This window comes from Mustela erminea, chromosome 3, assembly GCF_009829155.1.
Source record: "Mustela erminea isolate mMusErm1 chromosome 3, mMusErm1.Pri, whole genome shotgun sequence".
Taxonomy (NCBI): domain Eukaryota; kingdom Metazoa; phylum Chordata; class Mammalia; order Carnivora; family Mustelidae; genus Mustela; species Mustela erminea.
In genome coordinates, this window is record NC_045616.1 from 84,367,498 (window position 1) to 84,393,091 (window position 25,594).

The 25,594-nt window shown below is 44.7% G+C and overlaps 1 protein-coding gene across 4 annotated transcripts in view; it reads right to left on the bottom strand.

Moving 5' to 3' along the window:
* Positions 1-8,135: 8,135 nt before the first annotated feature.
* Positions 8,136-25,594, bottom strand: part of ARHGAP26 (Rho GTPase activating protein 26) — a 436,434-nt gene continuing 418,975 nt past the window's right edge. For all 4 annotated transcript variants that reach the window (XM_032336318.1, XM_032336320.1, XM_032336319.1 and 1 more), the window contains 2 exons: positions 23,345-23,436; positions 8,136-14,082 (listed from right to left, as the gene is read on the bottom strand). In XM_032336318.1, the coding sequence (XP_032192209.1) occupies positions 13,994-14,082; positions 23,345-23,436 (181 nt within the window). In that variant the 3' untranslated portion in view covers positions 8,136-13,993. The remainder of the gene's footprint in view (positions 14,083-23,344; positions 23,437-25,594) is intronic.

Sequence of the window (25,594 nt, forward strand, 5' to 3'; positions counted from 1 at the left end):
AACTCCATATCATGACGTGACATAGGGCCACTCATTTTGCTGACAGAACCTCTGGTTTTCCCCATTGCCGTCGGGACCCATCATGGTTCGAAGGAGGGCTCTTCTGGCTGCCAGGAGCAGAAACTATACAAACTAGTCCAAATACCACAATGTGTTAATTGTAAGGATGGAGGGATCATTTGGAATTCCATAACAGGACATAAAGGATATTCAGGCACTCCAGGTACCTAAAAAGCTATTCAAGGTTGAGGCAGCTTTCCTCGCTTTCTTGGTTCCATTTGGCTTGTTCTCTCTGCATTAATATTCTTCCTCTAAAGACAGGCCTCCTTGTATCTTTAAAGGTGTACCCAGCACAACATGGCCATTGGTCACAGCTCAACATCAGGATGTCTCCTCTTATACACTCATCTATAAGGGCAACTTCCCTGGGAAGTCAAATCCACAGGAGCAAACAGCTGATTGACCTACATCATGTGATTAAGCCAAGCTACCAGTCACAGGACACTGCATTAAGACAATCTTAGACTTACACATCTGCCCATGTATGGTTCTTATGGCCATGCTGAAGAAGCAGGTGGGGAGAAACACATGACGAGTTAAGGCTGCCCTTCACAGAGGTGATGGGCAGAACTCGAGGAGCAGAAGATGCAATCCCAGGACTGGTAGGCCAAATACAGTAATGGCTATGAAACCATGTAACAAACATCCAGATGATTTCCAAGGAGAGTGAATTTTTTAAAGTTCATTAATAAGTGTTATTTTGTTTAATGGAAACAACCTTAGCGGATATGCATTCTTAGACCCATTTTAGAGATGAGGTAACTGATACTCAGGATAAGGATTACTTCAAGGTCCCTCAGATGGGAACTAGCAGAACCAGACTTAATGTCAGGTCTTCCGACTCTAAGTCCAGTGCTCTTTCTTCTTGACAAAGGATCCAACAATTGAGTGGGAGAAAGGACTGCACAGAAATCACTCTGAAACTTTATCTGGAGCTCAGGACTTCAGTTGTTAGCAAAAGAATGAAACTCAAACTGTTTTGAGCACAATAGGAGTTTATTGGCTTATGTAACAGAAAAGCTCACATGCTTCTGGACCCATGACATGGAGTGTTGCTCTTCTGTGTCATTCTTGGTAGCTTATTTGAGTTTTCCAGTTGGGAGTCAAGCTCCCCCTGTAAGGAGACAATATGGCCGCCAGCAGTCCTCTTTACTTCAGATGGAGAGAGAGAGTCCTTTATCACAGCAGTCTAAGAAATTCAGTGGATCTTGGACTTAATTCAGTTCTGGCTCATTTCTCAAGCAGTCATATTGGCTGGGTTGATTTGATGTTCCAGGCCTAGCTGGGATCACAGGTTCACCACGGGATGCAGGAATGATGCCAAGTCCCCCAAACCCGTGGGACCTGAGAGTTGGGGAGGGGTGGCTCTCCAGACCAAAAAATGAGGTGCTGTTATCAGAATAAGGAGTATTGGTTGCCCAATAGGCAAAATCAACAGTTATTCTTCTTGGGGTGGGAAAAGTAAAGGGCATCTGACCCCAAGTTCACCTGAAGGGTACAAGGAAACAGAACCCTAGCACCTGGATGTGGACATAGTAGGTGATGAAGAGTTGGTGCCTCTGGGGCATAAAATGCATAAAGGAACATGAGAGAAAAGATGCTGGGGCCATGCTGGGAAACACCCTTAATGCCACAGTGCTTTTTTTTTTTTTTTTTTCCTTTCAGGCCATAAGAGTTTCTAAAGGTTTTTGGATCAGGCATGTGCCATGGTCAAAATCTGGAGTAGGAAAACAGCCTTGAGACTTTTCAAGTGTTATCCAAAAGTGAAAACATTATCTTTTGTGGGCCAGGAGTGGCCTCCTTGCCTGTGAAGGTTTTTCCTATAAGATTTGTAATCACTTTATCTGGAAATCCCTGAAACAAGAAAATTGTGAGCACATCATGGAGAAAGAGCAGCAGCAGGTATCTGAGTCTGATTAGATCACCCAACCCCCTTCCAGGGCCTCCAACTATGTAGTCCCACCCAAATGAAGTTGAAGGTCTGAACTCTGACACGGGAGTTTCTCAGACTCGAATTCATGGGATGGTTGAACAGGTCTGGGTGCGGCCCCCAGGGTGTGTGAACTGAGGAGTACTTTATGCCATCCAGTTCCATATCATGATTAAGCATGATTTATTGCCATTTTTTGAACTGCAACTGACTTGGGGGTCCATCATGAGAAACCCAAGGTAAAATGTGTCAACACTAATGCACCACTGGGATGGGCCAAATTGTCAAGTAGTGACTTGAATCAGCTGGGGTTGGAAAAGTATTGTCAGAGGGCTCTGAATGACACAATTCCTCCCTGTTCTCATGAGATCCAGTCATGGCTTCTTCCGGTCCAGAATAGAGAACAAACGCTGGAATTTTAAAAATAAGTTATGCTTGCTGAGTTCAGGCATCAAGGTGAACTCATTCCAGGATTGGTCAAATTAGAGCAGTGTTTGCCCATTTTATATCGCAATTTTTTTTAAAGATTTTATTTATTTATTTGACAGAGAGAAATTACAAGTACACTGAGAGGCAGGCAGAGAGAGAGAGAGAAGGAAGCAGGCTCCCTGCTGAGCAGAGAGCCCGATGCGGGACTCGATCCCAGGACCCTGAGATCATGACCTGAGCCGAAGGCAGCGGCTTAACCCACTGAGCCACCCAGGCGCCCCTCATATCGCAATTAATATTTCAGATCTTCTGCTGTACTCTGAAGTGACTTTCCTGAGAGGTACACTAATAAAATCACAATAAATACATACTTAACATAAAGTATGCGGGCCCTCAAATAAAGACAAGTGGCAGACAGAGTTCATATTAAGAAGTCATTTGCAGGGTGCCTGGGTGGCTCAGCTGGTTGAGCAACTGCCTTCGGCTCAGGTCATGATCCTGGAGTCCCGGGATCGAGTCCCGCATCGGGCTCCCAGCTCCATGGGGAGTCTGCTTCTCCCTCTGACCTTCTCGCCTCTCATGTTCTCTCACTGTCTCTCTCTCAAATAAATAAATAAAATCTTAAAAAAAAAAAAAAAGAAGTCATTTGCAGGTCAGGGGAATGGTACTTACTATGCTTCCCTGATAGGAAGAATATCGGTGACCCTGCAGTGACCTGTATACCTTACCCCAGGACAAAATTCTGGCACTGTGAATTTAACCAGGCCCTGTGCCCATTCTTTAACCAACCAATCATTGGAGCTGGATGGATCTGATGATCTCATAGGCCAGAACAGTGCCACTGCTACACTGCTAGACCAAGGGTTGATGCCCAGCCACCCAAACCCATGGAGCCTAAATCCATGGGCCCCAAATGAAATCTGAGGTGCCCTTGCCAGAAGGGGTACTGGATGCCAAAAAGCAAAAGTAATAAATACTCCCTCAGGGCCAGGGAAATAAAGAGCATTCAAGGGCAGGAGCTTCCAACACCTTCTCGTCTGGGGACAGGGTGGGAATTGAGGGTAAGCTGAGGTATCAGTTTTGCTGGGGTTCCTTGTCTGCTCTGTTACTTATTGGCTTAGTGACTCTGACAAAGTTACCTGGTCTAATACTTGGCTTCCTCATCTACAGAAGAGGGGAGGAACAGGGCCTATTTCACAGGGTTGATGGGAGGATTAATAAGATGATGCATGTGAAAGCAGTTAGTACAATGGAACTGCTCCATAAATGAGACTTACTTGGTCACTGTCATCTTGACATGCAACAGCTCTATGCCTCTGACAGCAGAGACCTGGATGATTCCCATCCTGCCTTTGAGGAAGTCCTACAAGTACTCACCATTGTCTGCCTTGACTTCTCTTGTTAACTCCTCTAGCTCTGATTTTTTTTCAAATCTCATTAAGTTCAAGAGGGGGTTAAAATGCCAAGGAGATTCTCTTTTTTTAAGCATTCACAGATCAGGCTAGATACACTGGCTCTCCCACAAAAAAGACACATGCTCATGGGATTTCCCTGGCAATCCCATAAGAGCCTGATGGTCCGTCGTCGGCAGCTGGATCAGGGTGGGGAGAGGGACTGTTTTTAAATTGTTAAATTTTTAAAAATGTGCGCACTACATATTTCCAGCCAACAAAACATGGCTGGCCTTCCACAGAGGCTGTCTCCTTGCAGTGTCCTTAAGGATGCTGGGACCAGCCAAGGATTGCAGCTGGAGTCCGTGGGGCTGCCCAGATAACCAGGAGTGTCTGCAGAGAGATCCAGAAATGGGGAAACTATTCACCCAAAAGGAGTGAGCACAGGGCTCCTAGGAGAAAAGAAAGTTTTTATTCAAAACATATCCTGTTCTTATTCTGGCCAATAGGGAACCAAAGCTAAGTGTTTGTGGGAGACAAACACTTATTTGTCAGAGCCCGTTTTGAAGGGCTCACTACTAAAAAGGACATAGTGAGGTTGTTGATGTCAGGTTTGAGGATGCTTAGGTGGGGGATGGAAGAACCAAGTCAAAGGCAGAAGGAAAAACTTCCATGCTGTTAAAAAATGCTTACACATTTATGTAAGATCATGTGTGTATACCTATAAGGAAATTTTTTAAAGTTAAGAGCATATGGGCTCCAGAAGCAGACAGACCTATCCTAAAATTTAAGTTTCACCACTTCCTAGCTTGTGTGACCTCCCTGATCCTGTTTCCTCATCTATAAAATAGGAGTAATTATAGTATTTCTCATGAGTTTTGAGGATTCAGTGAGTTAATGCATTTATAATAGTGTCTCATGTCTAGTAAGACTGTAATTCATGTTAGCTGATATTGGTGGTCATTGGGAGAAAACAGAAGCCTAGAGGTCAATGTGGGGAGCGGGTGAGGGTGACCAGACAAACGTACAGTTTTCCAGGAAGCTCTTGTCTCTTTATGTCCAATCATACCCAACTCACCTCCCTCTCTCTCTCTCCCCCCCCATGCCTCAGTCCTTGCCATCCTTGAGCCTGAGACACTTCTCCAGTGGTCTAGGTGCCAAACTCCTCTCCCCTTTTGAGATCCCTCTCCAACGTCACTTCTGTGAAGCTTTCTCTGGTACCTGCCTCCCAAACAGAAAGGCCCTCTTTCACAGAGCCCAAGACAATCTGCCACACAGCAGGTAGACACGTCACATGGCATGTGTGGCTTCTCATACACGTCCCTGTCGCGAAGACCAACTAGGAGTTCCCTGAGGACAGAGATCATGTCTTTTAAGTCCCGGTCGCAGGAGTTCCTGGTACATAGAGATGGTCCAGAAGTGCTTGCTGGATGGAATCACAAAAACGGAGGGTGATTTCTCTGAAAAAAAAAAATGAGGCAAGTGGTTCCCCACTCTAAGGAAAAACAGAAAGGAAATGGACATTAAGCTGCATCATGGGAAACTTAAGTTAGACACAAAGAATTCCCTTAGTGAGAATGTTAAATGCCAGACCAAATTCCCATGGGATAATGTGGAATTTCCTGGAAGGGTCTTCAAAAAAAGAACACTTTTTATTTTGGGGGGTGATTCTGATGTGGCTTTGCTTGAAGGCAGGCTTGAGCCTGGTGTGAAGTTCATAAAACTGCCCATAAGCAATACAGATGACAGTGAAGGGTCTTTGGCTCTCTGTCATCTGCTTATCCAGATGGCTTCTTGTACCGAGCACTAGGGAGCGGGATGGGAAAGAATGTGTGTGCCTGGATGAAGGGTGGGAAGTCCCCTTACAAGGAGCTGAAATCCCAGGACGTGAGTGAATGGAGGAGCTTGCCAGAGGTCACAAAGTCACCTTGTGTTCAAGAACCCAAGTCTAATGACACCCAATTTCTTTCTTTCAACAAGAACTGTAGAGTCCAACAGGAAGGAGGAATACAGGGCCAAGCAGCACTCTTCCACGTTGGTCACTCGGTCAGCCCACCCAGAGGCTACTAGACATGTACTGGGCCAGGCCCTGGGCTGGGAGCTGAGTGGACACGGGTGAGCAAAACCTGGTCTTTGCCCTTATGGAGCTGTTAACTAAGAAGATGACACTACACATTTTATGATGAAAACTGAATGGATGACACAAAGACATATGAAGGGGCCAAATGGTATGAGAGGAGAAAAGGTAGGAAAAAACGGGCGACCCTTTACTGCCATTACTTCACTGCATTTAACACAGGAGAGGCAAGCTGCTTCACTGAGAAAGGTTCAGAGAAGGCAGAAGTTCATTTAAAAAACATCTTTCCAGTAACTTATCAGAAAAACTACAAAGAGGACATAGAGCCATAGTGTCAGAATAAAAAATTTTAATTTGATGGTGTGCTCAAGACTTGGAAGGTAAGATGTGATTTTTGTACCTAAAGCCCCAAATGAATTCAAGTCTTGATTAATTCGCTGGTTGGCCTTGTGAAGGCTTATTAGCTACCAGGGTTTTAGCAAACCGAGGCTGGGGCCCGCCTCATGGGGTGAATTATAGGAGATGAGATGCACAGTGTGACTGGCGTTGCTGAGTACAGTGGGTCGTGGTTTCTGATTTTCAAATTAAAAGCTTCCTGCTTTGGTCCCCACGGACTGATGATGCCTGGGTGTGTAGGATGCCAGTGTGAGATGCAACCCTGGTTGGAATGCCCCTGCCTGCAGATGGTTATTTTCACCCTCCCATGCAGGAGCCTCTCGCCCCTACCACCAAGCACTTACTGCATTGGTTAGAGGCTCCTTTGGCTCCCATGCTGATGGAACTCTGGCAATTCTGCCTAACCCAGCCTAGTTAATTAGTTGCAGCTTAGTTTAGTGTTATTAAAAGGAAGGCGAGCCAATGACATTGACATATTAGGGTGGTACTTGAGCAGAGACTGCAAGAACTAAGATGGAATTAAAGCCCTGATTTAATTACATATGTGGGGGTCTAAGAAAATCCTTTGTTTACCTAATTTCAAGTGTCAGTCCAGCCCATTTCTTTTTTTTTTTTTTAAATTTTTTATTTTTTATAAACATATATTTTTATCCCCAGGGGTACAGGTCTGTGAATCACCAGGTTTACACACTTCACAGCACTCACCAAAGCACATACCCTCCCCAATGTCCAGCCCATTTCTAACCGTGGTACTCTTCTAACCAATCAGGCAGCCAGAGCTCACAAGTGAAGAACAACAAACCAACCACAAGGCGTAGTAGGGCCATTTGAGCTCTGCAGAGTGGCTACTAAAATCAAAATGAAAATGAAATCTTTTCTCTTAAAAAGACACAAAAGGTGAAAGGATTGCCAAGTCTGTTAGAAAGGCCAAGGACAAAGATAGCACACAAATACATACCATGTATCTCATGCTCCCATGATGGACATAGCTGTGTGTGCCACTCAGAAGGTGTCCCCTAGGTGCCGTGTGACCTCATGCATGTAGGCGGCTTCAGATGCTTGGAGAATTTTCCAGGGCAGGCATAAGCTCCATGACGGCACAAGGGCTGAAAGCTTGTGCTGTTCACAGGGGGAAGCCAGTGCCTTCTTAAGTGACAAGTGAGCACAGTGTGAGCAGCTCATGTGTGACCCACGCACTCAAGTGGGCACCCCCAAAAACCAGGCAGCAGGGAGCCCCACTCTCCTCCTCCTCTGCCAGCGTCTCCTCCTGCCCTCTCCTTCTGAGCCCTCTGTGCTCACAACAGAAGGTGGGAAGTCCGTTATAAACCTGGGTTCCGGGTTGCAACTCTGAATATGTCTGGAAGGAACATGATGAATGAGAAGACTCAGTAATAGAAGCCAGCCTGGGACATGTTACAAGTTCTAAACAAATGATGTACAAACCTGTGGGACACACTGAGCTTGTGGGAGGACTGCCTGTGTTGTGGCTCTTTGACTATCCCACATGGTATAATGAACTTTCACAAAAGAGTGGTTTTGAAAACCGAATTCAGGAAGAATAAAAACAACTATAGCTTCCAGGAGATAAAGTCAGAAACATTAAGTAGAATATGGATTTCCAGGGCTTGGTTGATATGCTTCATAGCTCCTCAAGTTCACTAGCATTAGCTCTTTCCTAAAAGAAAGCGAAGCTCTCCACAGCAGGTCAAAAATCAGCACTGCGGTTGTTCCCAGCGACCACAGGGACCCAGACCTGGAACTGTGAGCATGTCTTTACACTCTTATTTGAAGAAATATGAAAATAGGCATCATGTCAAAACTTTATCAGAAACTCAAGAAACAAACATGCCACCAAATGGAAAAGTCATTTAATTCAAAAATCATACTTCCACTCGTTTCATAAGGATTGTCACATAAACCAAGCAAATGAAAGAAAGCCAAGTTTCAGAGGCCACTCAACAGAAACTGGATTTTCCTTACAGATACACTTAGTGACGCAAAAGCACATTTAAAAAAAAAAAACAGCCTCAACACGGCAAGACTATTTTACTAAGAACAGAGAAAAAGTTCTATTCTAGTCACAAATTACTTTTTAATTACAGAATTGGATTCTACACACCAGTCAATATTCAATACTGAAGTTTAAAACAGTGCATAATTTATGGTTTAAAAAAAATTAAAGTGCCATTTTTAAGTACTTTATTGATAATCTATCACACAGCACTTTACAGTATACTCAAAGGTAGCCTAAATTAGGAGATAAACATGCAAATATTTTCTTCTCCAAAATATGGACAAAATGTCTTTTAGAGTGCTTGTGACTACTAGCCTAGTAGTAGCTACTAAAGGTTTATGAGTCTGATCTGTTTTCCTACACGACGTTTAATAAGTTAATAAGGAATACAGCTGTAGATAGTAACCATTTGATAAATATGAAGTTTTAAAATGGCACTTAATTTACATCTTTGATCATTTTGACAATCAACAGCCTCTCGTTTCTCTTGTTCTCCAATTTGAAATCTTAATAGGCTGCCAAGTCTCAGCGGCTGCCAGCTTCTGTGGGTATCTACATGAGTGTCTGTGTCTTTACTGATGTAGATGTGTGTGCGATAAACACACACTAATACACAGACACTTTAGTCACCACATGAACCTCTTTCCACAGGTACCAGCGTGATCCTGGCATCTGGATACCCAAGGGAGTTGCTCTTAGGTGTCTGTAGGGACAACTTTGTAGAATGTCTTGACCCCTCCAGGACTGCTTCAGGGAAATTGGACATTTTTGATTATCGATACTCTGGTTCTGATTACACTCAAAAGAATTTTCATGTAATAGTAATTGCTATTCTTATATGGGTCTAGGACTACCCCAAGGCTTTTGTCACTATAGCATTCTACCTTGAAAGGCATTTCCATTTGTAGAGTGCTATTAAAACTTTTATAAAAATATCAGTTGTGAACTTTTTCTGTAGTCGATCTTTCCCCATTAAGAACTATATTTATTCCTCCTAACCAGCACCCCCCCCACCCAGTTCTTCAGTGTGGTTTACTTTTCTCTTTTTCTCCACTCCCTGCACTACTTGACATCCAAGCCTTTTCACTCCAGAATACAGCACTTCCATCAGAAGACCACATTTCAGCCAGGGCTGGCGGCTCTGAATGACATCTGGATTCTCTGTATGGTCTCTCCCTCTGCTTTGGGAAGTTCTTTAGTTAGATAAGCACTGTAGGCGGCGAAAGGAGAAAAGCTAATTACTACTTGTTGGGAGTCTCGTCTCAGGCATGCTGTAGGATTGTGCAAGGTTCATTGCTCTGCTGTTGTCATTTTGATGCTACAATTACAGAGAAGTGGTTCAGCACCCAGCTGATCAGCATGGCTGCCAAACACATTTGAACGCGAGATGAATTTTTTAAACACCAGCTAAGGGTGTGTGAGAGGACACCCAGTTGCCTTAAAAGACATGTGGGGCAAGGTTGTCTAGGTAATTGATTACTGTCAAGTTTGCCAAAGATGACAGATAACTCTGGAGATAGAATACCTGGGACATTCCTTTTAAAGTTAGGTAGTTACTTGGTTTCTTCAAGGCTGGCTACCTACTGCAGTAATATGGTTACTCATAAAATATTCTGTACTAGGGCAAACTCTGAGTGCCATGGTGGCCACTGTTGTACCTGGGACTCCTGTTGTCTATGAAACTGTTGGTCTAGACTTGCTTTTGGAAACAGAAGCCAGAGGATGAAAGGTACCAATAAAGACTCATGAATAGGGGAGCAAATTACCTTTAGCTGGTTATTTCTGTCTCCCCATGCTTCAACCATAGATGTTTTTGCAGTCTCTGTAGTCAAGACAGAACTTCTGGGGTGACTGGGCTTGCTGTTGTCAGGAGATGCAGTTTGTAAAAGGACTTCCCTCTGAGCTACAGGCATGGCACACAAACTGTGGAGTCCTGGGAATGCCTGAAATAGTCTTGTCAGTAGCATGGCTCTGTCCTGCTGATGCCAACCTGCCAATGCTTGATTGCTTAGCTTCTTTCTGTTTGCCTCTCTGTCCAAAAAGCACTCAGCAAAAGGGAATGAACTAGAATTACGTTGTAAAAGACAGTTTGGTCTGACAGAAGTAAATGCATATTGGCTGCAGAAATATTAAAACACTAAGCGAGAAACTGGCTCCAATTATAAGATACTAAGGAAGGCTGTGCTATACAGGGTCCGTCCCTATACATTGATTTTTGAACACAAAAGAGAATATCTTGAGCAAGGGATTTGGGGGCAGGGATTTGAAACTAGTATCTTTCACAGCATGGAATTCTGTAGCTATGGACTTCTTTGAGTACCTGATGGACGAGTGAGACGAATCATGATGCCCAAGTAAAGATTCGGGCTCTGTGTGCATCACCGAAGTGCCTTACAGAAGAAACACAAGGTTCCTGGGAAAGCTCAGGATCTTGGTCCACAGTCCTCCATTTTGATACCTTGTTCACTCTCCTAATCTGCCCCAAAGTTCCCTATTTGAGCAGAATTAGGAATGGGAGAGGGGCATAGACAGTAAAGAGAGTAAAGCCTCCTTTTAGTCATCAAATTCCTTCCCTGTTTCTTGGCTCATATTCTTAATGGTATCTCCAGTTCTGCAACAAATGAGGAGGAGGTGAGCCTGGCTGGGGAAAGGGAGCAGAGCAGCCATCTGTCACAGCCCCAGCATGGCCACAGGGAAGCTGGGAAGGGGTCTACCTAAAAATTCGCGTTGGCGGCAGTTCCATTTCCCTCCGGCTTCAAATCAGAGCCAACTGAAGAGGGAGGGACAGGCTTCCAAGTGGTCAAGCTGGGGCCAAGTGTTGACAGCTATGCTTCAGTGAGGAGCTCCCAAATCACAGCCTGGGCCTTCTGCTCCTCCATGTTAGCTCTAGTTAAGGTTCCAGTAAGGCAGGTGACAATTTAAAACATCAAATGTGTTAAAAACAACAACAACAACAACAACATTATGTGGGGTTCCTGACATTTAGAAAGCACAGACCATGCTTGTCCCCGCAAGCCCCACTGAACAGTTTCCGCAGCTGTCCCAAGTCTACATGGAGTAAGTGTAGCCAGTTGTGTTCTTTCTTGGGTTTTCAGTGATAGCTTTGCTGAGTCCTATCTTGGTCTCATCCAGTCTTAATTCTTGCTCTCTGAATTGGTAGTGGTAGTGTCTCACTTGCTGCTGGTTGAACTCTTGCATAATAGCTGGGTAATCCTTGAGCTGATCAACTGAATCACAATGAGAAACTCCTTTAAACTTCAAGTCATCTATAAAGCTCTAACAACAGCACAGCCTACATCCCTTTTGGAGTTTTTCTTCTATTTTGGGGTTATATGAAACTTGAGATGAAAAAGAAAGGAAAGAAAGGGAAAGCAGCAGCATACCGAGGACCCAAGATCCTAAGAAGCCAGTTTTTCCTAGAACGTAGACACACACACGACATTTACAAAATAGCTTGGCCTCATGTATACAGCCTTGGAAGATGTGCAGAGGAGTAATATATAAGGAACGTGCGACAGCCCCGTCGCCTTCTGTCCTGACATCTTGGGGTACCAAGAAATACACCTGAGAAGAAAAATGAAAAAAAAAAAAAAAATCTAACTCCTATCCCCACTTATTTGAATCCTGAGCTTCATCTTACTACTGAGCAAGAATTCTTCGAAAAATCCATTGCCTGAAAATGCTCTTTCTCTCTCCAAATTCAAAGCCCAAGAAAAGCTCAAAAACACAGGTGGATAAAGACCACCGAATACCATCAGTGTGTCACGCCCACCAACAAGAGCCAGCAGAGAGTCCCTAGAAATGTGTCCTCCTTCCTCAAGGCCAGAGAAGGGATGACCCTGACTCTCTTCAACCTTGCCTTCTCTCTCCCTCTTACACACACCTACTCAACAATCAAAGTTTAAATGTGTGGAGTGCTAGCTTAAAGATTATCAAATATAAAACTTCACCATATAATATTTCAAATCACTCTATTTACAAGTTTATCTTTTCAAAAAAAAAAAAAAAGTAAAAGATACAGTAATTCAACACAATTCAAGTTTTTCTTTTCTTCTTTCAACTTCCCTAAAGAGGAGTTCCAGAAGCAGGAAACACTCTGGGGCGATGCTGCCAACCCGAGGGGCTCCTGGGGAGCTTAAGAGTCCATCATTAGTTTGGAGTCTGTCTGCCCAGAGTCACTCTTGCAAGGACATTCTAAAGTGGAAGATACTGGGAACTCTGTTCCTTTGAAGGCCAAGTGACTGTGATATATCCAGACCCAACTTCCCCACTCCTGGCAGTCTTGCACAAGACCCAGCCCCTTCTGGACCAGGAAATTCTCTTTCTTAGAAGGTACCCATGCTACCTTCCAAGCCCCAACCTTTTGCTGTTCTCCTGGATCAAAATGGCTTACAATTTAAGTCTTGTGCCTCAAAAGCCTGAGAAACAATTCCCTTTTTCTGAGTGGCAGTGAACATATATATCCTTTAAAACTACAGGCCATACAGTTAGCCTGGGAATCATCCTTGAAAGCTGCCAGGGCACCAGTGCTCAGCAGCCCAGGGCACCACCAATGTAAGTGAGGGGCTAGAGGCAGTCAAGGGCAGGAGAAGGGACATGGAATGGGAGACCATGAGTGAACAAGTCGAGGGGAGGGGAGGATGTCACCCCTGAGGAGGCAGCACATTGCCCCCTAGAAAGCAAACACTAGTTGCATGGAAGAGCAGAAGTATTAAGCCTGTATATAATTTAATCTCAAGAGGTTACTAGAGTTTGTTCCAAATATATCCTGATGCTGCTAAAATTCACCAGAAAGGAAAGAGTTCCCAGCTGCTATTCTGTCTGCCCCAAGCAGACCACTCTAATTCCTTGAACTTCTGCTTCAGGTGGTTGGCAAATCATTCAAAAAATGACCAAAAAGGGGGAAGAAAAAATATGTCATGCAAAAAGAGTGTTTTTTTTTTTTTTTTTTTTGGTTTGGTTTCAGAGTAGGTTGGGTTGCCGTGGTTACGAGGTGATGGCAGCTCTTGGTGGCAAAGAAGTTCCTAGCTTGGGAGGGGGAACATGGAGGTGGGGGTGTGTTCCCTTGCACGAGAGGACTGAGCTGAATTCTGCTGATGTTTGGCCAAGGCTGCTTGGAGATGGTGAGAGATTGCATCTTATGTAAACAGTGCTGTAACCCCTCTCTCTCCTGCATGCAACCAGACAGACCCAGCTGCCTGTAGCACTGTGGGTCTCAAGTATTTAGAGATGGAGTAGAGAGAGTATCTACTGTAAACAGAAGCAACGGGCCCAGCCTGGGCCTCAGAGCCAATGTCCAGCCCTGTTAGACTTAGCTACATTGCATGCTCTTGAAGACTACATACATCTTTCTTACTTTTTTTTTTGGATTTGGGTGACTATTGAAACAAAATGAATGCTCCCTATTTAGGGAGCTAAATGAGAGGAACGACTTCGTAAGCCTTTCTCTTGATTATCGAAATCAAATGGCCTCCCCTGCTGATTTACTTCTGTTCCGTGCAGTATCACCACATGCCAGCTGACATGATCATGGGGATGGGTGACACCAGAGTTCATAGAAACATTCGTGTTGACAGGTGGTAACTTAGTCAATCACCCCACATTTCTCAGTGGCAAAGAGAAATGGCCTACAACACTGGAATCAGCAGTTGTCATGGACACCATGGAAAGCTCAGCAGGTCTGCTGGGGTCACCAGTTAGAGGAACTCCACGTAGTTCTCAGGTATGAGGCCAGTCTTTCCGTCGAGAGTCCCCTCCAACCAGCCAGGCTCCTGAGATGGATGAACTGTACCGGAAGAGGGGAGAGAGAGAGCGAGAAGAGAAGATGTTACAGGTAGGGCAGGTGGCAGATGTGTGTGCACATGAGAACAAATGAGTGCAATCGCTTGTTATATTCCACATTTCCAATGACTTGTTTAAACCAGGGCTTCTTAACTTTTTGTGGGACATAAGTTTTTCAATAAAGGTTACTCCAAATGTTCTTTGTAACAGAAAAGGAAACAAAGACGTTTGAAATTTTACACAGAATTTTAGGAGTTTCCTAGACTTTCTGAAGTTGCTGGTTTAAACCAGAAAGAGGTGACAAATCTCTACTTTTTTAGGTTAGAAGTCAGTTACAGTGCTCCATCCATAAATTTATCTAACCATCCATCCATCTATCCATCCATCCACCCAATCCATCTACCTACCCAGGAGTGCCTTTGTACCCAGTGGAGTGCCTTGGAGGAATGCTAAGAACTCATCTTTAAAGCTATCTAGCATGCATTTTACTAATCTAATTATGAATTTCACTTCCTTTTAAATCCTTACCCTCTGCTTCCAACCTCCCTGCAAATTCTGTTTGGGTTTTTTGCATAGCCTTTGAACAGCCCCCTCTCGGTTCCACACATACCCTTAGTTTTCTTTGCTGTTCTCTAGAATTTTCCTCCCTCCTACATACGATACTGAAAGCTGTCTTCTTCCTCTCTTTCTTGCAACTTTCAAAATCTCCAGTTCTTTGATTTTTCAATATCCCCCCCCCCCCAAAAAAAACCCACTCATTTCTGTGCTATCACAATCCGTCTTCATGGAAATTAGTGATATTGTAAAGATTATATAAAATCCAGCTGAGTCTGCAAAGTTCAATAGCAGGAGGAAAAAGAGAAGGAATCACGGGACCTGGGGGGGGTGGCGTGCGGATATTCATGCTTGTAAACTAGGAATATACAGATCACTCTTAATGGGAACGGCAATGTATTTGCTCTTAGTGTGTTAGGAAAAGTCCAATTTTCTGAGATTGTTTGGAAAGAATGAATTTTCTCTTATTCCCTTCCTAGGCTAATTAAGTGACTTCCTGAGCTTGTTTTAGAAAAGCATTTCCGCCCCCATTGCTACTATATAACTCTAGTTTCAGTTTTTAGGGAAAGAAGCAAGTATAGAAACAAAAGGAAGCAATGGGGGAGTAGCAAAAGGACACACATTGAGGCTTATAGGAGATCAACGTCAATGTAATCTTGAAAGCTTCTTCAGGAAAAGACAAGCTCAAACATCTATTAGTTGGCCTCGACAATGCTTGCATAATTTTATATCACTAGGCTTCATGAATAAACCAGAAATAGTAAGGGTACTTCAGATTCATGACGCCCACACAAGGAGGAGTCTGGAAGAAAAGTGCCACGGAAGAACACAACACAACTTAAAAGCAATCCGTCCTCTCCAATGATGAAACTCTCAACCTACCTCTAAGATACTAGCACCCAAACAACACCACCGCCTTCTGCCCAGCCACCCAGCTTACAATGTTAAGATCACTTAATTTCTGTACCTATAAACTGGTACTCTGTCAGTGAGTTCTTGTGAAGTTCCAGGGGCCAGCATGGAGAAAGCAATCAGCAGAGAGCCACGACACAGCTGGGCTAGTCAACAGCGGATCCTGCATCATTTCACCAGTCACTTGGACTACTCAACAAGGCTCTCTCCCAGTAATGGCCTGGTCTCAATACCCACCCAAGCTTAGGGGAACCTCAAATGTTCAGAACCAAAACAAACAAACAAACTCACTCCCCAAAATAAAAGACCTAGAAAGAATAACCAACCAACCAAACAAAATAAAAACAAAAAAAGACCCCTTCCACTTTACAGCAGAGCTCCTAGTTGAATTGTTACTCCACCAGATAAACGTAGTCCCTCACTTTCAGACATTCTCCCTTCCTGGCCAGCTGTTCAAACACATCTCAGGTGTTGAGGTAGTAATGTCTACAAACATTAAAAATGGAATTTGCAGAGTAAGGGAAGAGTGAGAAGGGATAAAGGAGGTCCTCCATATTGAAGAACAGGAGCTGTGTCACAGGAGACGGCAGGGGACAGTGCAGCCCTCAGGTTAGACTGGGATTCATGGGGGTCTTCAAGCTGGGTTCATCAAGGCATGGTAGCAGACCACCCAAATCACCTAGATGGTTATTAAAACTGCAGTCTTGGACCCTAAGGCATGCCAGTTAAAACACAATCTCTAGGAGGGAGGCCCAGGGATCTGTCTTTTTAACTCATCCAAAGAAAAGTAAGGGTTATGACTTTTCTGTGCCAAAATGCCTCTGTAACGAGGGTGGTAATAAGAAAATGCAAATTCTCATTAACTGCTAGAGGAGGGAGGCACCATCAGATGTCCTCCCAGCTTCTGTTGTCTTCTGTTTCCTGTCCTCCCACTTCATGGCTCAGTTGAAGCCCTACTTCCTTCATAAATACTGGCATGGATTCTGGTCTACCTGTACCCTCTTTTCTCCAAACTCCTGGAATGCTCATGGTACGTTCTATACATTATTCATGGGTCCTATTAACATTGTTTAAATGTGTTAAGCTTTGCTTCCCCCTTTTTTATTTTTTTTATTTTTTATTTTTTTTAAAGATTTTATTTATTTATTTGACAGAGAGAAATCACAAGTAGATGGAGAGGCAGGCAGAGAGAGAGAGAGGGAAGCAGGCTCCCTGCTGAGCAGAGAGCCCGATGCGGGACTCGATCCCAGGACCCTGAGATCATGACCCGAGCCGAAGGCAGCGGCTTAACCCACTGAGCCACCCAGGCGCCCCTGCTTCCCCCTTTTTTAAAGGACACTTAGTCTGTACTGTCTCACCCAGTGACTCCCCTCTGCCTGGTGAATTATGACAGAAGCTAACAGTGCCTGGGAAGGAGCCAATGGACTGAGAGCTTTAGACATACATCAGTTTATCTGATCCTAAAGATCCTAGCTTGCATTTTACTATCTGTACTTTACAGATGAGAAAATTAAGGCTCAGAACATAAATTAATTTGTACAGCAGGATCACAATGGTAGAACTAGTGTTTGAACCCAGCTTGTTTGACTCCAGAGACCATGCCCTTTTACAAACCACTGCACCTATATTCAACCAGAGAATGTGATCTTTATATGGGGATAAGAATGATACATATGCACATACTAAGAACGCACATATACATATATATGTACATGCCAAGTGGTGGCTTTTTGCTAATGCTTTGCCTGTACCAACTCCTTTCATCTTCAGAATGACTGTGGAGTTGATTCTGCTATTAGCCTCATTTTATTGATAAGAAACTGAGGCTCAGAGAGTTTAAGCATCTTGCCCAATATTACAAGCTGACGGGAAATGGAGGTGGATCTGAACCCAGGGCATCTGACCAAAGAGGCTATGGTCTAACCACTATAGCTTTTGCCTAGCCCAGTGCTTTGGACTTCAGTGATGCTCATAAGTACTTGTTGAGCTCAACTGAGCCAGTGTCCAACTTTCTGAATTGCACCAATGTCCAATGTGCTATATAAACACACGGAGTGTTTCCATGAGTTGCCCAGGCAGCTCTCCAGCCCAGCAAGCATCTAATATAAGCTGCTGCTGACATGGATGTGCTTTCTGCCAACCACTTTCTCTCAGCTCCAGCCATACACACTCCCTACACCCCTGAACACACAACTCATGCTCTCTCCTTTCCTTCTCTCACTGTGGACAAGCAGCAAGCATGCGGCTAGGATCTCTAATGGCTGACTGCTCCAAAAGGAAGCAGCACTGGCTGGAAGAGGCAAAAACTCTTGTGTAGCTGAATATATTTACTCATTTAACAAGCATTTATTAAGCACTTACCCTGTGCCAGACACTGTGCTAGGGAACCCTGGACCACAGTACTGAGCAAGCAGAAGGATTCTGCTCTTGAATCAAGGCAATATATTAATAAAGAAGCACATAATTTTAGGGAGTGACGAGGGAAGAGAGAGAGACTGGGATAGGGATGCAGGTATGGAGAGGAGCTCAAAAAAACTAAAACCTAAAGGATGTAAAGGAGCTAGCCAGGCAGCAGATAATTCAAGTGCAAAGGTCCTAAGGTGGCAGAATGCCTGGTATGATTTCACAACAGTGGTCTGCAAATTTTTCTCAAAGAGCCAGATTGTAAATGTATGTCTCTACTCAACTATGCCATTGTAGCTCTATAGGTAATATGTAGACAAAGAGGCATGGGTAGCTAAGCTCCAGTAAAATTTCATTTACAAAAACAGTCAGTGAGTGAGGAAGGGAAGGGCCGGTGGTTAGGAGCTGGTCTGTGGAGGCACTCACCAATAACTGTGGGAGGCCAGGAGCATGTGAAACAGAATAACATGGTGTGATTTCCAAACATCACTCTGGCTGCTGCACAGAGAATGGGTTATGGGGACAAGAGTTGAGGTGACAACTATATAGGTAGCTGGTGGAAACACCTGGGTAAGAGATGGAGGCGGCTTGGGTTTGTGTTTGGATTTGCCAGTAGAGACAGCTGTGGAGTCCAAAAGACTTCACTGAGGACCTCCCCCCAAAACCCCACCGGTGGAATAGCTCAGTGGTCCCCTGGGAGGGTGTTCTCTATTGCGGAAACCCAGGGCAGCCCGATCTTACACTCATGCAGTACCCCATACCCTGGGAATGAATGGATCCAGCCCACCTCAAATCTTGAGGGAAGTATCCCAAGAACCCAATTTTAGTGACTACCATGTGAAATTTCCAGGTACCACTAATCACATTGCCATAAAATGACTAATGTTCCTGAGAACACAACTTATTTCTCTTTCCAGTTACTATCTGAGGTGCTCCTGGTGAAATGGGCTATTTCCTAGTAGACTGGCAAGGGCTGACAGTGGAGTTATTTCCGAGTATTGCACACCCATTCCCCCCTGCACAAAGTCCAAAAGCTGACTGAGCAGCCACCTCAGATTCACAGCACAGGCCCCTGGAATCCAAAGGCTTGTTGATTAATCATTGCGAAATAACAGAGTTTCCCCTCAGGGTGCCCCTCCTTCTTCCTCCTTATTCATTCTTCCTGATCCTGAAAAAGACAACACACAGGAACTCGAACTCTTGAAGCCTGTCATTAAGAAACCTTGTTCCTATTGGTCTGATGATTTAATCTCACAGCTACAGAGCATCCAACTTAAACAGCTCTTACCTTATGTCTCCAGAAACAAACTAGCAAGGGAGAGAACAAGGGAAATGATGTCCCTGCCTAACATGCTAACAGCTTTTTCTCCCGTAATGCCTGATTTCTCCAACAGAGGTGAAGGGAGAGGGGAAATGGGGTATGTATAGCCTTTTCTAGGAATCACCACAAAAAAGTGTATTCATGGGGTGCCTGGATGGCTCAGTCAGTTCAGCATCTTTTGGTTGACTTTTGGTTTCATCTCAGGTTGTGATCTCAGGGTCCATCCTGGGATCAAGCCTGGCTCCCTGCTCAATGGGGAGTCTGCTTGCTTGGGATTCTCTTTCTCTGCATGTCCCCATTCCCCGCGCCATCCCCCCCATCATGCATGCTCTCTTGTTCTCTCTCTAAAATAAATAACTAAGTAAATAAAATAAAATAAGTAAATATATATATAGTATAAAATAAATATAAAATATAATATTTATATAAAATAAATATATATAAGTATAAAATAAGTAAATAAAATAAATAAGTAAATCTTTAAAAAGTGGATTCACATTTTGTCAGATCCTTCTTTGACTGCAGCTCAGTCAACACTGAGAGGTGTTTTCTTTGGGGTTTCATTTTGCCTTTTGCTCCTCAGGGAATGTGAAAGGGCATTCCTGGTTAAAAACAAGCTGATGTCAATGACCTCTGCCATGACTCCCAGAGATCACAGGAAGGCATGGATAAGGTCTCTGACTCTTAAACCAAACCTCTTTCCCGCTCTCCTTTATCATTATAGGATTTACAATGATGACCAAGTTGTGTGGTGCACTCAGTCCCAGGACGTGCTAGGCAGAGCACCCCGTAGGGAAGGAAAGGACTTGGCAGTTAAAAATCACCTAGATTTCTTTTCCTTCCTCTTTGGTTACCTACTTAAGCTGCTTCAAAAAGGAGACTTAAAAAGGTGGGAAGGTGCCATGAAGCAACCTCTCTGTAGAACAGTCCGGCAGCTCCTTCAACTGTTTAACTGAGTTTCTGTGGGACCCAGTAGTACCTCCGCCCTCACCCAGGTCTACCACCAAGAGATCTCAAAGGTGTCTCACAAAAATCTGTACGTGCATGGTTACAGCCGCATTGCTCCTCACGGCCAAAAAGTAGAAATAATCAAAATGCCATTAACTGATGAGTGGATAAATAAAATGTGGTATATCCACACAAGGGAAGACTACCTAGCAATAAAAAGGAAGGAAGTCCTGATGTACACTCCAACAGGGATGAACCTTGAAAATACTATGCTAGGTGGAAAGAGCCAGTCACAAAGTCCACATACTGTGTAAGTCCATTTATATGAAATACCCAGGGCAGGCAAATTAATAATGACAGAAAGTAGAGGAGTGGTTTCCTGGCTAATGGGGGAGGACTGGGGGTAAATGGAGCATGGCTGCTAAGGGGCACTGTTGGGGGTGATGAAGATATTCTGGAATTAGATAGCAGTAATGGTTGCACAACTCTAAATATACTGAAAACCACAGAATTGTACATTTTAAATGGGTAAACTGTATGGTATGTGGGTATCTCAAGAAAGTTGTTTGGGGGGGGAAAAAAAGGAAGAGGGTTGCCCTTGAAAAAAGGAGTCACAAACAAGATACACACACATACACATACCTTTTTAGAGTTTAGACCAAGTTTTCCCCTAAGATCAGGGGTCCTTTGTGCAGTCACAGGGAATAGCTGATAGGAACATGACAGTCCCTGGCCCACAGGAGCAGTGAACTGGGGTTCAGAGGACAGACTTTAAGTTCTGGATTCACCTGTAAACGTGGGAATGTCTCAAATCCTGCCCATCTCTAGGCAGAAGGCCTGCCCCTGCTGGCAGGGCAGGACACAGAAGGCCTGCATGCAGCCCACGCAGGTCTGTCTGCTGGGAACGCTGCGTCATGTTAGGGCTGCAATGGGACTCCACCACGTGGGCCTATTCAGGCAGAGCACACTTGTCAATGACATGGCTCTGGACAGCCTTCCGTAGACCCATGTCACCTCAGGTCTGCCAGGGCCGGAATGCTCCAGCTGCTGACAGAAGAGGCAGCTCAGCTGGCTGGCTGTGCACTTAGATATGTAAAGCACCCAAGTGAAAGTTAATGGAGACAAGGTTTAAGGACAGTGTTTTGGGGCTTAGAGGACCATACAAGAGGACACACGCCCAGCAGGCCACATACAGTCATAGGGTCACCCCAGCTCCTGTAGGCTCAGAAGGTCCTAGTGTGACCTAGGAATCCCCCAGGTGCTCTGTGACCTGTCTCCCCATGCCTAATTATTATCTCTGCAATGCTGAATGCAGGGCTGGGCAAACAGGGGGCTGCCCCTTCACATGGAGGTGCACTCAAGACTGTCCCCAGGAGTCCATCTTTACTTGGCTTAGAGGTTGCTAAAGACAGCCAGGACTCAGAGGGCCAAGGTGTGGTACCTACTGACCAGGCAAGAGCCAGGCCTGTGTTATAGGAGGGACAAATATAAAAGGGTCACAGTGAGCTATGAGAACATCAGGCTCTTAGATGGGCATAATGATGGCAATCATCATCATGATAATAACACTGAATGCTTAATGTGTTGAGTATGCTCTTAAATATGTGATGTGCACTACTGCAATTCTCCCTCACAACCCTCTTATCTTTACGTGGCAGGGGACAGAACTGAGAAACAGAGAGTTTGTTACTGCTGCAGTTCACACAGAAGCAGGTGGTTGAGCCTGGACTTGCACTTTGGTGGCCTGAATCTAGAGCTGAGGCACTCCAGTGCTACATGGGGGCCTTGGCTGCTCTGTATTTCTGGCTCTTGAGCAGGTGGCAGGAGGTGTGACCTAGGACAAAGTGGGGCACTCAGCCCTGAAGGGGAGAGCTTGGGCGACAGGCACTCAGCCCTGCTCAGGAACTCTGCCACCGGAGGTCAAGAAGGCAGCCCGTGAAAATGTCTGCTTCCTGAAATCAGGCAGCAGCTCTGGGTTTCTCCTGTGGGCAAAAGAAGGGACCCTTTCACCCAAGAACCCAGTAAGATTAACCCCAAAGGAGAACTTCATCTGGCAAAAATCTCAGCTACAACAAAGACTCTGGCTTTTTCCCAGAATCCTGATTTTTCTCTTAGGTAAATGGTAAGTTACGACCAACTGTGACATCAATAGTCACTTTGAAAAATACTACCTTTTCCTTATTTTCGGGAGGAAAACAAACAAAAACCAACAAGAAAAAGGTACAGCAAGTAAGACTGGTTCCCAGTTCTACCATGCGGGTGCCACGACTCCATTTTCACACAGGATACTTGAGCAGGACAGTTGGGAGTCTGCTGGGAAATGGCCCCGAGGGAGTCCACTCTACACTCCCAACAGTCAGGGGGAGGACAAGCATGGCTGCATGGAAGCTCACTGACCCCGAGCTTGCCCAGTGCCCTGCTAGCCAGGAAATAAGCCTCACCTGCTATGGAGAGTGAATGCCACTGAACCCAGGAAGAGAAGAGGCACAGACCCTGCGTGCTTCAGTCTTCACCCTGAGCCGGCCACTTGCAAGATCCCTGTTCTCTGCTCCGCTATCTCCTATCCTCTGTCCAGTTCCCACACTCTCAAAGCCACTGCCAGGTGCTGAGTGGAGCCCTGTCCAGGTACACAGTCACTTTTTTTTTCTTTTAAGTTTTTTTAAAAAATATTTTATTTATTTATTTGACAGAGAGATCACAAGTAGGCAGAGAGGCAGGCAGAGAGAGAGGAAGAGAAGCAGGCCCCCTGCAGAGCAGAGAGCCCGATGCGGGGCTCTATCCCAGGACCCTGGGATCATGACCTGAGCTGAAGGCAGAGGTTTTAACCCACTGAGCCACCCAGGTGCCCCCATAGTCACTTTTCACGTCCAATACAGCTCCATGAGGCTGAGTCTATCCAAGTGAAGACTTCTGTACACTGTCCTGCTCCTGATAGTGCCTCTAGAAGTCTCGCTGCTACTCCCCTAGCCGCCCTACCACACTTCTTTTCAGTCTTTCCCATTCAAGAGAGAGAGACTGTATTTTTTTTTTCCTCGTAGGAACTTTGAAAACTACAGGTTTTTTTTTTTTTTTTTTTTTTTTGCTCCCCTACCCCTCCCACAGCTCTGCAAGGGGATGAGAAACTCACCATTGTCGAAGACCGTGCCTGCTGTGAACGAGAGTTCTGAATCATGTTCAGCTTTGCAGGCATATAAGGCTTTTGCCTTCCGGAACGGTGTGCTGTGTGAAAACAGGAGTTTATTTAGCAGTATTTTTAAAACCTTCTGAAAGCCCCAGATATGTAATCTCTCTCATCCACTTCCCTGCAAGCCACCTAGTTGTCTCTTGCGGCAACAGCCTGACAAGGCAGCCAGATGGCAAAACATGAGGTGGAAAAGTTGCAAAGGTCACCAGAGAAAAATGAGAATTATTCAGAGACAAGACATAAGCCCTGAAACCACACTTCTTGTGGGGTCACCTTGTGTCATGTGAAACTCTGCCTAGGAGTTACAACACCTGAACAGTGGGAATATAGGCTGAGACCCATTCTTGGAGCAGGAGTAGTTTGGGGAAAGGGAGGCTGGGCAGCTTCCCAGTTGCTCTGGAGAGCACTCACAACAGACCTGGTTGAAAACTGGCAATGCTCAGGGAGTCAAAAAAGCAGAAATTCTAACAACCATGTTTCGGCTCTAGGCCACGGGATGACATTCGCTTTCTCAGATGTCACTTATTTCTCATTGGGCTGGTGGAGCAGGATTCCAGAGCTGGAACTCTCCGACCCCCAGGGTAGGGCAGGGAAGAGACAAGTTGTGTGTGTGAGCACTTACATGAATGTGTGTGGGGAGCGTGGCGAGGAAGAAGGGAGGGGGAACATGACGTATATATGTGCATCAAAATAATTTCTGAAAAGCTCTCAAAGTGACTCTAGTGTGCAACCAGGGCTAAGAACCACTGTTCTAGATTAGGGGTTGGCAATCTCTTGCTCTAAATGGCCTAGCAGTGAGTATTCTAGGCTTTGTTGCAATTACTCAGCTCTGCCTTGTGGCATAAAAACAGCCATAGACAACATGTAAATGAATTTGTATGGCTATGTTCCCTCAAAACTTTACTTAGAAAAAACAGGTGGTAGGTTGGACTTGATCTAAAGAGAAAACTGTAAGAACCGGTAAATCCCATTACCTTCTATCAATTTTTGCTTTGATATCCAAATAGTTCCAAATGATCTATGGACTTCTCAAGGGTCATAAAACAAATAACATTTAACAGTCAGAAGTTGACTCTTTATTTGCTAAAAGTAATCTCTTCTCCCTCTGAAGAAGTACTTTTAGGAGCTCAGGGCAGAATAACAAAAGAGCAAGTAGGTCCTCTGGGTTAAACAATTATTCCAGGGATGGATTATTTACTCTAGCTTCATCTGACTAACAGAAAGCCTCCAGGAGCCAGTGATGCTAAATGCCCTCTGGCACACTGATTTCTAGCAGCCAATTGAGATTTAGGTGAGGAAAGTCTGGTCTTAGGTAAACCCAGATAAAAATCATAAGAGGCAGGGGTCTTGGGTCATTATGACACTGTTATTTCTCAGAGTCACCAAATCCAGCTTCTCTTTGGGAAGGAGAAGCCATGGATGGATGGATGGACACTTATACTGGGACCAGGCATCAGAAGGTCTAGTCTTGGCTCCATGAAAACTGAAGGAAAGATAGTTTAAAAGTTCTGCTGCACAGAATGATCATGATAAATGATTATCTAGAATTGTTGCTGGGCATATTTTACCATTCTTTTCTCTGGTCTTCTAGTGGCCAACAGATGATGGCCCGGCGGGAGAAAATTGGGAAAGTGGGAGAGAATAAAGTGGATTCACTGGGAATCAAAGAAAGAAGAGCCATCAAAATTCCTGAGCTTTAAGTGGAAAACAGCTCTTTCTGAGGTAATTGTCATTAAACTCAGAATAGAGCTCTGCACCAGAGGCATATTCTGTGATCTAACTGAACCAAGGCTGCATATTGTCGGGAAGGGCCAAACATCCATTGTGCAACTTTCCATGGAGGGCAAAATAGTGTTTTTGTTTTTGAGGGAGTGGGAGCCAAGAGGAGGAGTTGCCTGGTTATAAAAAGTGATAAAATGGCCTATATCCCATAATGGCAGGCAAGGAGAGCCTGGAAGGTAGAAGGAGAATCCATCTGACATTAACCTTGGTCACTGGTCCCTGAGGACAGTTCACAGCCGGTGGGTAGAGTACATAGACCAGGGATGAGAAAAATCAAAGGTGAGGGTAAGATTACTGAGGCAAGCCTCCTCCAGCTGGATTTTCATAGAGGTTACTTATTAACTTCATTAAATAAAAGGAATGGGACAAAATGGGCAAACCAGGGAAGCCAAGTGGGGTATCTGGCAGGAA